This window comes from Rhynchophorus ferrugineus, unplaced genomic scaffold (genome assembly GCF_030347505.1).
Source record: "Rhynchophorus ferrugineus isolate W39M unplaced genomic scaffold, kcgeb_rfMv2 rfM4, whole genome shotgun sequence".
Classification (NCBI taxonomy): domain Eukaryota; kingdom Metazoa; phylum Arthropoda; class Insecta; order Coleoptera; family Curculionidae; genus Rhynchophorus; species Rhynchophorus ferrugineus.
The window spans coordinates 42,117,418-42,131,266 of NW_027472583.1; the positions used below are offsets into that span (position 1 = coordinate 42,117,418).

General features: G+C 35.3%; 2 protein-coding genes across 10 annotated transcripts in view; one reads left to right on the forward strand and one right to left on the reverse strand.

Moving 5' to 3' along the window:
• The window catches only part of mim (missing-in-metastasis), a 116,757-nt gene extending 115,763 nt beyond the window's left edge, over positions 1–994 (reverse strand). For all 5 annotated transcript variants that reach the window (XM_076403263.1, XM_076403262.1, XM_076403261.1 and 2 more), the window contains exon 1: positions 590–994. In XM_076403263.1, coding sequence (XP_076259378.1) covers positions 590–694 — 105 coding nt within the window. In that variant the 5' untranslated portion in view covers positions 695–994. The remainder of the gene's footprint in view (positions 1–589) is intronic.
• On the forward strand, positions 969–13,500 carry LOC143195806 (endoplasmic reticulum metallopeptidase 1). Of its 5 annotated transcripts, none has more exons than XM_076403269.1 (16): positions 969–1,046; positions 1,669–1,879; positions 1,934–2,129; positions 2,189–2,335; positions 2,392–2,560; positions 2,619–2,827; positions 2,888–3,034; positions 3,105–3,257; positions 3,309–3,526; positions 3,592–3,784; positions 3,841–4,025; positions 4,085–4,237; positions 4,292–4,497; positions 7,630–7,754; positions 12,980–13,126; positions 13,183–13,500. In XM_076403269.1, the coding sequence occupies exons 2-16, from the start codon at positions 1,691–1,693 to the stop codon at positions 13,380–13,382; spliced, it is 2,637 nt and encodes an 878-aa protein (XP_076259384.1). In that variant the 5' UTR covers positions 969–1,046; positions 1,669–1,690; the 3' UTR covers positions 13,383–13,500. The 5 variants fall into 5 exon arrangements, with proteins under 5 accessions (XP_076259384.1, XP_076259380.1, XP_076259381.1 ...); XM_076403265.1 differs by lacking the exon at positions 969–1,046 and adding an exon at positions 1,074–1,234; XM_076403266.1 differs by lacking the exon at positions 969–1,046 and adding an exon at positions 1,074–1,234 and having other exon boundaries at positions 3,607–3,784.
• Positions 13,501–13,849: the final 349 nt, after the last annotated feature.

Sequence of the window (13,849 nt, forward strand, 5' to 3'; positions counted from 1 at the left end):
TCTATAGAAGACAGCAACATTGCGAACGCGCCTGTTGATAAACTGAAAATGTGAATGTCCTCACTTAACACACTTTTACGCGAAATACATCTCGATAGCACCGTTCGAATCGCGGACGACCTAAAAAGCACCGCAAAACACAAAAGATCTCCTTGGCGCGTCTAAGCGGTCGTGATGGGAAAAGGGCTTACAACAAGAGAAAAAAACACTGCCGGCATTACTTCTCAATATTGCAAATTATATAATATGAAAAAGCTTATGTAATTTATCTAGTTCATTGAATATATTGACCTTCCCATTTATAATTGCGAATATAAAAATACATATAAATTATAATTTTGTAATAGTTCTCAACGCAGTGCAGTCTAAATATTGATGTTAATATAACTTTGTTTAAGGGTTTTCATCAAACAGCATTGTTTAGAAACCAAACACTATCTCACAACAGCCAGTCAATAAAAATGTAGGGTTAACGTTATGTACCTATAATAAAACACAATTTAAAACACCTAAATATAACAATTTATAAAAACGATCACAAAAAAGTCAACAATCCGAATGATACATATATTAAACAATTAAAACTTACCTTCATATCTGTGATGATTTGTTGAAAGAGTCCTCCCAGGGCTCCCGATTCTTTATCAATGGATGTTTCCATGTTTTCCCGCGATACACTAATACGAGTCGTCATTTGTGCAAAATCTATTGAAACAAATTCGCAATTATGTAAAAATCACTGCTCTACATATCCGTACAGTTCCATCTTCCATCGTAGAAAAAAATGCAATATTAACCAAACGATGCCTAGCGGAATGTCAGACGTATCAACACGGAAACCGATCTCACAACACTGAAAATTGTTCCCGACACCTGGCTTCATTCATTGAATTTGTCGCGGATGTTTTCAATCGGTAATATTCTAAAGAAAAATCTGCTAAAATTATTGTGTTGAGGACGAGACGTCCATTAAGTTTGACGTCTGTTTTCGTTTGTCAGTTTTTACCCCCACCAATCGACTACCGAGACAAAACAAAAAGATAGGGGTATGTTAAAAATCTGAGGAACAGTTAATTTTAACTTTACTATGTTATAGTATGGGTTTCCGTAAACTGAGTTATATACTTTGAATGGCTAATTGTAAATTATGATTAGATTAAGTTTGTGAATAAAGATGATACAAAACGTGTATGACGCTGCCATCTATACTTGTCTTACGAAGCCAACCACCGATGTAATTAATTTTCTGTATTTTTATGAACACTTTTTAATTCTTTCATAATGAAATATTTGTCTAATTAAGGAGCCGTGAATCTGAAGATGCTATTATAATGTTTATAAAATAATCTCTGTCGGTAAATTAATAGTACGTCATTATATGAAGATGAACAAATGACAAGCGATTTTCACTTAATAAAATTAATTGTATGGACTAACTCTATTTGCTAAATGTATATACAGTATTTGATTATGTACAATCTCATACACAATGGCAAATATATTTGATAAGAATACATGATAATTTCATAAGCATATCAGGAATAATAGAACAGATAACATTACCTTAGTACCTGTTACTAGTACTCCTGATCGTAATAAATGTAATAAATATTTTATGGTTAATTGTAGTGGTTTTTATTATAGTTTAATTATTATTAAAACTTTTAGTGCTGTAAATTCAATATTCAAAATGACCAAGAAATATAAGTATGATTATTCAAACCCGTTTAATTTGGATGATATGGACAGTGAAAAGGATAGCATTCACAGTGTACCATTCTGGATGGGTCTGTTAATAATTTTTTGTCTTGGTCTGCTATTTGGGTTTGTGTTTCTAATTGGTACTTTATTGCCAACACCTCTAACAGTAAATGACGAGGTAATATTGATAAATAAATCGCCCTTTATACATAAACTTAAGGTCTTTTTATAGGCTAATTATCCTGATTCTTTCATAGCTGATAGGGCAGCACAAGATTTAAGATATCTAACTGATCTGGGACCAAAAATTACTGGGAGTTTTGAAAATGAATATGCTGTGGTTGAATATCTATCACTACACATTAAGACCATTATATCAGAAGCAAATCCTAACCAGTACATCGAGATGGATTTACAAGAAGCTACAGGTATTCTATTTGTTTCGAATGAAATATTAATTAAAAGTAATGATATATACGTTATATAGGGAGCTATTACTTGGATGACTCAATAGGATTTCACAACATATATCATAAAGTTCAGAATGTAGTCGTCAAAATTCATGGAGAAAGTAACAACACCAAACAATCAATTTTGTTGAACTCACATTTTGATACTGTACCCTCCAGCCCAGGTATTATGTCCAGTGTCATTTCTTTTTCAGTTAAAAATCAACACATTATATTGCAGGAGCTTCAGATGATGGTATTAATGTTGTGACAATGTTAGAAATTATACGAAAACTTAGTCAAAGAGAACAAAGGCTGAATCAGAATATCATATTTTTGTTTAACGGAGCTGAAGAAACACCTTTACAAGCTGCTCATGGTTTTGTTGCCCATCATAAATGGGCTGAAGAGTGAGAATCCCTAATTCCTATATAATGAAGTGGTAATAGTTATTTCCTAAATGTACAGGTCAAAATATCTCATCAATCTAGAAGCTTGTGGAAGTGGAGGTAAAATTATATTGTTTCAAACGGGTCCTGATGCACCTTGGTTGGTTAAATATTATAGTACAGTACCCCATCCTTATGGCAATGTTATTGGAGAAGAGGTCTTTCAGTCTGGTTTAATTCCATCTGATACAGATTTTAGACTTTTTAGGGATTTCGGAAATATGGTCGGTAAGATTGTCGCCATATTTTATTGTCCCAATAAGTTATTATGATTGTATATAAAACAAGGTGCCGATTTTGCATTTGCTGATGATGGATACAGGTATCACACGGAATATGATTCATTTGAGAATATCCCCTTAGGATCATATCAGCATGTTGGGGATAATATACTTGACTTTGTAATAAAAATAGGAAATGCTCTTGAAACTACCGGTAAGGTTAAATTGACATTTGACATTCTTCTTCTTTAAAACAGCCTGGCTAAATTTCATTTTTTTTTCAGAAAAAGAAAGATCTCTAGGAAAAGCGGTTTATTTTGATATATTTGGTCTTTTTATGATTACCTATTCCAGTAAAACAGCAGTAATTCTTAATGTTTGTACCGCTCTGGTTTCTATACTGGTTTTCTTTTTGAGTATAGTAATTTTTAGAGTTCGTAAGTTCTGTTAAAGGTGTAATTTACGCCATCTATTTTATTTTTTAATAGGAATTAATGTTGAAACGTTGCGATACTTATCGATTACTACAGCTGCTATAGTGGGCAGTTGGCTATTAGCTGGTATATTTGTAATGATACTAGCAGTTGTTTTGGATTGTTTAGGGAAGACTATGTCCTGGTATGCAAATCCTTGGACAACATTTGGTCTATACATCATACCAGTGATTGGTATATCTGGTTGTCTACCGTACTTTACCAAATATAAAGTTAGTTTGGTGACTGAATAACGGTTTAACAAGTTTCCAAGTTAACGGGGTTTTACCAAAAGTAGTTTATTTATTTTCAGAACTTTTCACTAAATATTAGAGGACAATTTCAAGCTCATTTGGTGAGGTTAATATGGACATTTGTTCTTATTATTGGCACAGCCGCTCAAGTGAGATCGACATATTTTATTATGATATTGATACTGTTTGATTCTTTTGGATTTCTCCTTATTCATGCATTGAGACTTCAATATACTGGTGGGTGTCAGGAAACAGTAATGGTATTTTTCAAAATATTGTTTTAACAATTTCAGTTGGTATATGGTTAATTGTACACGTCCTTAGTTTGGTTCTACCCGTTATATATATGATGACGGTGGCTGCCATGAATTTCAATTTTTTTATCCCTATTACTGGAAGATTAGGTTCGCAACTGAACCCTGAACTGCTTATAGCGGCATCAGCATTGTTTTTCACTATAGTTATAACTTCCCCTTTGGTAAGCGTCTTTTATATGTTTATTAATTTGTTAAAAACTTATTTTCATGTTTGCTGTAGACTGTTTTGACTAACATGCTTCGAAAAGCGATCTGGTATTATTTAACGTTAGCGGTAATATTTGCTACTTTTATTGGTTTACTGTACACACCATTCGCATTTCCTTACTCAGCCGATCAAAGTTCGCCAAAGCCTCAGAGACACTGGATGATGGTAGAATGTTGAATAAGTACTCGGCGTTATGATAGGTCTATTTTAATTTTCTAGCATACTCAGAGGCAGTTTTTCTTGGAGAGCGGTGAACTATCTAGAACCGAGTCTGGCTTTTTTATGCTTGACATGGATAGAAATTCACCCTCGATTTTGAAACGATATGTCAAGGAATTGGCTGATGTTGAGTCATTGCAAGACGATTGCGAGAAGTACACGTTTTGCGGGTTGCCTCTCATTCATCCTAAGGTAGCTAAGAAATTGTAAGTAACGATTAATTTATTAAGATTTTGGTTTGTTAAGAGAATTAATACTTTTTTTACAATTTTTTTTCATATTCTGGTTGCATTTGAATTGTTCAGTTATTAGGTGGTTACACATGACTTGATCAGTTTTTTATTTTTTTAAATGGCATTTATTGAGAAAAATTGATACAATTTTTTCCCATCTTTCTGGCACCATGGCGATATCACGTGGACATAACCATGTTTGATAGGGATCCCATCATAGATCATTTTTCGCACTTCTTCAGCATTTCGAGACGAGTCAACCTAGTCACTCTGTATCGATATGAACAAGTGGTTCTATGTTTGGTGAGTACGCTGGATTCTGCAAAACTTTCTATTCAAGTTACACCAGTGGGTTCTTTGCGATATGTGGTTGAGCGTTACCATGATAGACTATGATTTTGCGCCTGTTACTATTACTGGCTATTGTTTTTTGTAACGATACGTTGTTCAATTTGTCAGTTTACGTCGGTAGATATCTGCAGTAAAAATGTCATTCGGTAATAGCCGCTCATAGTGGACTAACCCATGATTTATGCGATAGGGATTGTGATAAAAAAGTCTCCTTTTCTTGTCTGGCACGCAATAAAATGGATATGAGTGATGTTGAAACGGTTGAAAATGTCACCTTCAGTCAATTCGTGTAGCCATTTTCCAACAGTTTATTAATCAACTGCTAAGTTGTTTCAAAGTTTTTTGAGAGTTTGAATAGAGTTCTGGTCCAATAAGTCACCAACCACTTTTAAATAATTGAAAGCAAAACAGACAATTGGTATATGACGGAGCAGTTTATCACACTAAATTTATTTCACATTGGAACAACAAAGGTTGAAAATGCAATTTGAGCGTTTCATGATTTTTCTGTTTTTGTCTTTCGAAATTCAATTATTCACATTTTCTTATTACAATGTTCTATTGAGTATACTCGTGATGATATTGAGGAAACGTAATCATGTTTTGTATTTTAATTCCATTATGTATATCGACCACAATGAAATACTAGGAATTTTCTTTAAAACTACCAGGTGTACCGATAAAGTAAAAAATAGTTTGTCCCTTGAGCAAAACTATTCATCGAGCCATTTTCTGACTTTTTGAAATTAGCGAAGCGCAGCTCTTCCAGAGATATGAGAAAAGTTGCTAGTATGACGTGTACGATAATAAGTCGCATCCAAGTGCTTTCAATTCTTTCTTGACCGGCTTTTCTTTATGAAAGGGCGCGTTGTCGTGCTGTAAAATCACTTAACGGTATCTTCAGGTCCATTCTGGATATTTTTCGATCAATGCATTATTCAAATTGATCATTTGTTTCACCAGTGTGTAATACACCACTATGGTCCCACCAAACACAAAGCATTGTCTTGGAGTCGATCAGCCGGCTTTGCCAAGTGATAATCATATGATTTTTTGCACTTGGGATTTTCAAAATAAATCCACATCTTATTACTCGTCGTTATTCGATGCAGAATCACTACCGATCATACCTTTGAAGTAGCATCGACTAAGAAGACAGAAGTTCACAGACGATTTTTCGATTTTCCCTTTACCTGTCATTCAATTGATGTGGCACCCATCTTCCCATCTTTTGGATTTTTCACGAAAATTTAGCTTGAAGTCGGTTGCTAGTCGTTTCTTGGGTCACATATAATGCTTCTGCCAATTATTTTTGAGTTAGGATTGGGGCTTTATCAAATAATTCTTGCAGTTTCGCATCTTCAAACTTTTGGGGTCTGTCAATTCCTTTCAGGCGTCGCATGAAATACCTGAAGCTTACGGTCGTGAGATGGTAACAGGGTCCAAGTTTCGGAGCCATACAGAAGGATTGGCCGAATAAGCGTTCGAAAGATTTTAGTCTTGATTGTAGTCATTCCTCTTTTCTACGCTCACCATCCTAGAGAAACAAAACTGCTGCAGCTTGAGACCGATTCGGTTTATTACTTCAACGGTCGATGCCACTTCTTCTTCTCTACTACTAGTCTTAAGTACTGATCTTGAACTCCTGCACTTACCCGTAAGTGGATCCCGTTGAGCTTTATAATAGCAGACGGTTTGCCAGTTACCAATACCTTTGTTTTTCTTCATTAATTCTCAAGCCATATGGCTCTGCAGTGTAAACTATATCATGTGGAGTGTTGGAACATCTATATCAGCGAATATACTGCAATCATCAACGGTCAAGGAGTTCGAGGCATCATGTTGAACGCTATGTCTGTTTTTAGAGCTTTTCGCATAATTGCATCCACTATTATTTTGAAAAGTATTATGTTGATTTGATAAATCATTTTGCATTCGCATACAGCTAATAGAACCATCATAAAAAGAACTCTTCTGAAGAATTTCAATAACTTTTAAAGGGACATGTTCACCTTCTAAAGCTGCTCAAAGTAAGGGCTTGTGTATACAGCGAAAGGAAAGCGATAATTCATAAAAACGTCAATTGATGCTTTTCACATCTAATAAGTTATACACATCCTCGATAGGATCTAAATCCCGCATTCTTTTCTTGGTTTGTCTCACGAAATTTCCTCATTTGTATGGTCTTCATAAGCACTTTCCTAACAATTGCTCTTTTAATATTTACTGTGGCCTTTTTCAGCATAGGAACATTTATTGCTTTCTTCCATACTGACTATACTCTTCACTCTACCAATCGGCAAATTGGTATGAACATCACCTAAAGCAGATAAAACGTTTTTCCATCGCCCTTGATCTGTCGATTGTTGACTCGTCACCAGGAAATTAAGTTTCTGGAATGTCATTTGCTGGCGGAGTTGCTAGCAATGTCCCGTAGTGAATCATGATTATTAAGATATATGAAGCGTCATCGTGCGGTTTTACGAAGTTCCATCAACCTTTAATCGTAATTAATTTTGACATGTGAGTCTAATCACAGATGATTATTAATTATTACGTAGCTAAATCGGTTAAAACTGCTCATACGAAGTAACTTCAACTATGACTGCTAAATGGTGTAAGGAAAATCACTGTCGGTAGTTTGTGGAATGCTAATTTAGTTAATTTTTTTACTACTCACTCCAAGATTTAAAATATATTAACTTTTTATTTTTTTAAATGTAATAATTACCGTTATATTTTTGTATTTTGTAGGGCCTATAGTCAATGGATACCATCTAGTAGCCCTGAATTTCCACAAAATGAAACATTGAAATTTAGTGTGCTTTCTAGAGAAACTCTTTCGAACACCAAGGAGAAAATTGTCATCCAAGTTTCAGGTATATTTTAAATATTTTTTATTAATTAGGTGTACTTACTTTTTTATTTATGTTTGGTTATATATTTAACCGTTAGTATTTTTACCTGCTGTGATTGTGAATGAGTGAATATATATTGTATACATATTGTATTGTATACATATGGTAAGGGTGGCTCGATGTTGACATGGAGTGATATAAGTTATAAGCTAGGTATTAAATAATTAATTTTTTGTTTGACGTTTTGTATACCATTATATTTGTAATAGAACATGGCTGGAATATCTGGAATATTTTTAATTTTCAATGAATCCATAGCATCTGTCCAGATGAATTTGAACGATAGTCCGGGTTATGCTGACTTTAAGGGCATCGATCGATTGCAGCTTGGTAGGATTGATGACCGAAATTGAATTATCTTTTAATATTTTCGCAGCTTTGAGATCATTCAACATTTTTGTAACCTTACTTATATTAAGTAATCTCTAGTGCTCTCGGCTGGTTCAGTGATTATGGCTGTTCAGTGGAAATGCGACATTTGATTGGTTAACTTAAATTGGTCATATTGCAACCTGTAGAAAAAATGTTTTGCTTTGATTGGTCTTTCATTTCACGTGAGTATCCCTTGACGGCCATATCCTATTATTCATTGGCCAATAATATTCAAATGAAAGCCAAATTTAGATGCTAAAATCTTCTAATAAGTACTTCTGAATTCTTCACTAAAATACCTGGGGGACACACACCATGACGATAAATTTGTATTGTGCTTAATCTAGATAATTTAGTATTATTTACTTTAAACGATGTTTTCTTTCTGTAATAGATTTACTATAATTGATTTACTATATCGATTTATTAAAATCAATTTTTATATTGATTAATAATTTAGTAACGATTAATGTAACACTAAATATGTACAACGCAAAATGAAGATTTCCTTCTATTTTATGACGTCCAAAACGGCCCCAAACACTTAAAACAGAAGCACTTCGAACAACAAACCTGAAAATGATTGCATTCGTATAGTTCAAGCGAACCAATCACATGCTTCTGTTCTAATAATTTAAACTAGCCAATCACACGTTGGCGATCGCAGCGCTATTATTGATTGAACCGGGCAAAACATTTTCCCAATGTCTTCTATATAGTCGAATTCCTATTTTTTACTACAAAGGGAAAACATATGTACGACGCAATTAAACAAACCAAATGTGTATGTCATTTTACTGGTAAACAACTGTATCAAATCTAATTGACTTCTTCATATTCAAAATGTAGTCAACCAATTACATCAGCATTGAAGACAATTATCTAAGACAATCAGTCTTTTATGATTCTGATGAGAAACGAGCCAATTAATGTATTAATGTATGTATTCCCTGTAACATCATTAATAAACAAATGGACAGATTGGAAAGGATGCATGATGGATGTGGAAGAAAATATGAATCTGCATGTTCCTCTGAAAACAGCTGAATATGGAAGCAGAATTGTTTGTGGTTACTTTACAAAAAGCAGCACGGAATAACACCTCAATATAAAAAAAAACAAAACATCCGGATAAATTATCCAAAACAAATTAGAGGTCTTGTAGAAACAAAACGTAAAGCAAGAAAAAAAAATAAAGCAGAGCACCAGCTGATAACACTATATTTAATAAATTGAATCAACAAACAACACTAATAGAAAATTGTTTTGCAAAAAATGAAATACTTTCTGAATTTCTCAAGAACTTAGCAGAGTGGTTAGACTTAGCAGACTAAAGAGACTGATTATTCTCTTTGGAAGGTTGTTAAAAAATTAAATCGGCCGAAATACCAAAACTCGCTGATCTGTAAATAAAATGGAGAGTGACCAACAAAAAATAGTGAGAAGGCTGAGTACTTAGCAATTGTTTGTCAGCACATTGCTTCCTATAAAATATGATCTGCTCATTCACATCAATGGTCGGATTCATGCATGAATATCTAAGCATCCTCAATGATGAAGTTCTTACTTTGACAATCATATTGCTGCCAAACACTGTCATATGCCAAAATGATAATGCGTACAGCCAAAAAAAATCAGTCTCGTTTTGAAGTATCAGAATATCATGAATCATCTTTCCTGGCCAGCATAATCGTCAGACCTCAGATAATTGAATCATAATGGGGAGTTTTAGGGCAAAGAGTTGTAAAAGTACCTTTAACTCAACTAAAAGTAGCACGTAACAGAGCAAAGTAGCTTTTGGTACAAGAATTGGACAATATTTACACAACATATAATAACACAAATAAATATTATATATGTTGAGTTGTGAAGGAAAGAAAATAATGTTGCAAATGAAATACAATTTAATTTCTCTCTTCTTTATGTAAATTAATGCAAAAAGACAAAGGAATGAATAATATAAAAATATATATAATTTAGTATGTTAAATCGACTTAAAAGTTATGACTGTAACCATCCGTCGTTCCACCAGGTCGTTTCAGCCTGGAAAAGGGGGGAGCGTGGCGGTGACGCGGTGCTAAGCTCCCAGCATGTCGACCAGCTCGCGAACAAGGGCGTTTTCAGAAGAACTTGAGCTGATTTGTTGTTTGTGGAATGATTGGTATATGAAGTGCTTAATTTCTGGAGTGTCAGTTTCCCTATGAATTTGATTATTTCTAACAAACCATGGAGCGTTTAATATTCTCTTGAGGAGTTTATTTTGGAAAACTTGAAGCCGTTTGACCTGGTTGTGTGTAACAAACTTGAAGTAGACATTAGATCCGTAGAGGAGTACGGACCGAATTAACATCTTGTAAAATAAGCATTTGATGGAGATGGGAAGTCTGCTAGAAGGGCAGATCAGAGAAGATAGCAGGTTTGCTATCCCCGAACCTTTTTGGATTGCTTTCTGGATTTGGAAATGCCAACCGAACCGGCGGTCGAAGTGAAGACCTAGGTACGTGACGTTATCCAGCCATGGAATTATTGCGGTGTCGATCTTAAGTTGCGAGAGGCGCTACGCACTGCGCTTATGGAAAATGATGACCTGGGTTTTCAGGGGGTTGATTTGCAACCTCCAGAATTTGAACCACTTGACCGCATGATCGAGCTGCTTCTGTAAACGTTCATGAATTGTAACTTCGAACCTGGCGGCCGTGAAGAAAGCAGTGTCGTCAGCGTAAAACGCGACGTCAATGTGCTCTTTTCTCGGCAGATCTCAAATAAAGAGGTTAAATAAGGCTGGGGCAGCGGGGAACCTTGAGGTACGCCAGCATCTTGAATTCCCTAATCTTGACCTGGAAAAATCTGTCCGAGAGATAGGACTTGATGAGAGCGGTTAGGTCTTCTGAGAGGCCTAACCGCACGCACTTTGCGATCAATCCGTCGTGCCAGATCTTGTCGACGGCTTTGGTTAGGTCCAGAAGAACTGCTCCAAGCTTTTTACGTTGGTTAAGAGCGTGATGGATGTGTGCGGCCAGACGGGTAGCCTGATGGACGGATGAGTGGTGAGCGCGAAAGCCGAATTGTTCTTGTTCCTTTGTGAAAGAGTTGAGAGCGTAGAGTATTGCCCTCTCGGCAAGCTTCGAAATGGCGCTGAGAAGGCTAATAGGCCTGTAATCAGATGGAGACGATTTTGCTCCTTTCTTGGGTATAACCGCTATATGTGCGTGTTTCCAAGACGCCGGGAAATGTTGCAGCCTCATTATGGAGTTAATGATGTTTGCCGGTTCTGCGAGCTGCTTATGCGGGAGCTTTTTTTAACTGGGTAATCGATATTCCATCGAAACCTGGAGATTTTCTGGTTTGAAGTTTGCTGATCATAATCTGTAGAGACTTTGGAGACACGAAATGGTTGAGAAGAAAGGCTGGGGTTACTGGTCTTTTGACGGAGTTGGATTCGTTGATGACAGTGTCAATGTCTTTAGCTTTAGTGTTCTCTGCGGGTGGGAGGCATTTCATTTGAGCTTCGTAGGTCTCTGCAAGGAGCTCGACTTTTTCTTGGTCAGTGACTGCGAAATTTCCTGTAACCGCTGACTTCAGGGGGGAGATGACATTGTGCGTCTTCCCCACGAAGCATTTGGAGACACGCCAGAAGGAAGGGGGACCATCCAGTCTTTGGTCCGCGAGAAATGAGTTCCATTTCATTGCTCGCCAAGTCGAGACTGCCGCCCTTACCCCCTTGCATGCTCTGTTCGCCTCCCTTTTGTCTGCAGCATCAAGGGTGAATCGAGCTAATCTGCATATACCGTTTTTGATGCGAATTTCACGTTTAAGAGAAGCGGGAAGGTTGTTTATGTTAAATCGACACGTAATGGTGAAAGAATTATGAATTGGATAGAAATGACTTACTAAATCGTCTGACTGGTTTAGGATAATACTGATTTCGTCATCGGACCCAACTGATAATTATGCACATGACATATAAGAATTCTACTATTCTTGATTCTTGATAATTTCTCCTTCTCCTTAATCCTGATTAAATTTTGACTTTCTTAACTGTTTCTTAATTAATGCTCTTTGACTAATTCTGTAATTATTTTACTGTTTCAGGTCTTGATTCCATAATTCTTTCATTCTTTTAATTCTATTATTTTCGCTAATTCTGTTATTTGTGTCAATTTTCGGCAAATTCTTCAATTCTTGTGTGATATTTTACTGTTTCTAGTCTTGCTTTTGTAACTCTTTAATTCTAATTCTGTTCCAAATTCTGACGTTCTGTTCTTAGTTCTTTAATTCTTTCTAATTATTTTGACAATTCTGATTCTTGTCGATGCATCGTGTTTTATTGCTGTTCTCTAAGTTTCTGTCTCGGGTTCTTGGTGGTGGTTGAAGAGACTGATCACAAACAACACAAAATTCCACGATCTCGGGCTTTCTTGAAGTTTATTGTTATAGCCACCATTAGGGGTCCTCTACCAGCTCTAACTTCTGATACGCTTCATCTAGTCTCGATACCTGAACCCCCATTATGCGGAACACTTGACAACGAGTCGATGAGACATCCTTTTTGCTAGACACGTGTCTTCTGTTTGCTTGTTGCTTTTCTTATCTTGATCTAGCTTCACCGCTACAATGTGATATTTTATATTGTCTCAAGTTATAACTCTTTTCCCATGTTACAAATATTACAAACACAGCTAAATGTAAAATTAAACAGTTTTCTTAAATATAAATAAACGTAATTACACCGCAACAGTTTATATGTCAGGTGTTACTTGTGAAATTACTTTTTCCCTTTAACTGTTTATTTTTATTATATTTTATCTTTTTAGGTCCTGATAAACTCGTATTTTACATCACACCAAAAACAAATATTAAGGTACTGAGCACTTCATTGGTTGACATATTAAAACCATCAAAAGTCACGTTTCAATCACGTCCCGTCTACGTTCTACTACACCAAACTGGCAAATACGACGGTAACACTTTGAAAAATGTAACTTACAACAGTAGCTTTGAGTCTTGACATTTTTAGGCACGAATGTAATATTTGACGTGGTGGTTCAAAAGCCACCAGCGTTCAAAGGTCCTGCATTGGATATAGCTGTATCAGGTCGGTATGTCCACGAATCGAGAATGCACAAAACACCTGCCTATCTTGGGTTCCTTAACCAGTTCCCTCAATGGACTCACGTCATTTCTTGGTTATCGGCTTATCAATCTCATTTACTTTAACCTAAGGAGAATAATTGGATTAATTATAAATAAAATATGTGTTCTTCTAAGGACCAATAAATATATATAATAAATATAAAGAGATATTTAAAAGACAATAAAATCTGTTTTTGAATAATCGTTTTCTATTATTTTATTCATCATTATCATCATTATCATCATTATCATCATTATCATCATTATCATCATTATCATCATTATCATCATTATCATCATTATCATCATTATCATCATTATCATCATTATCATCATTATCATCATTATCATCATTATCATCATTATCATCATTATCATTATCATCATCATCATTATCATCATTATCATCATTATCATCATTATCATCATTATCATCATTATCATCATTAGCATCATCTTCATTCTCAGTCAGCTCTAGGGAAGGTGTGTACTTGTATTGACTTGTTTGTTTGCTCAAACACTCACCACTATTTTTGTGGAAAGAATCTGCC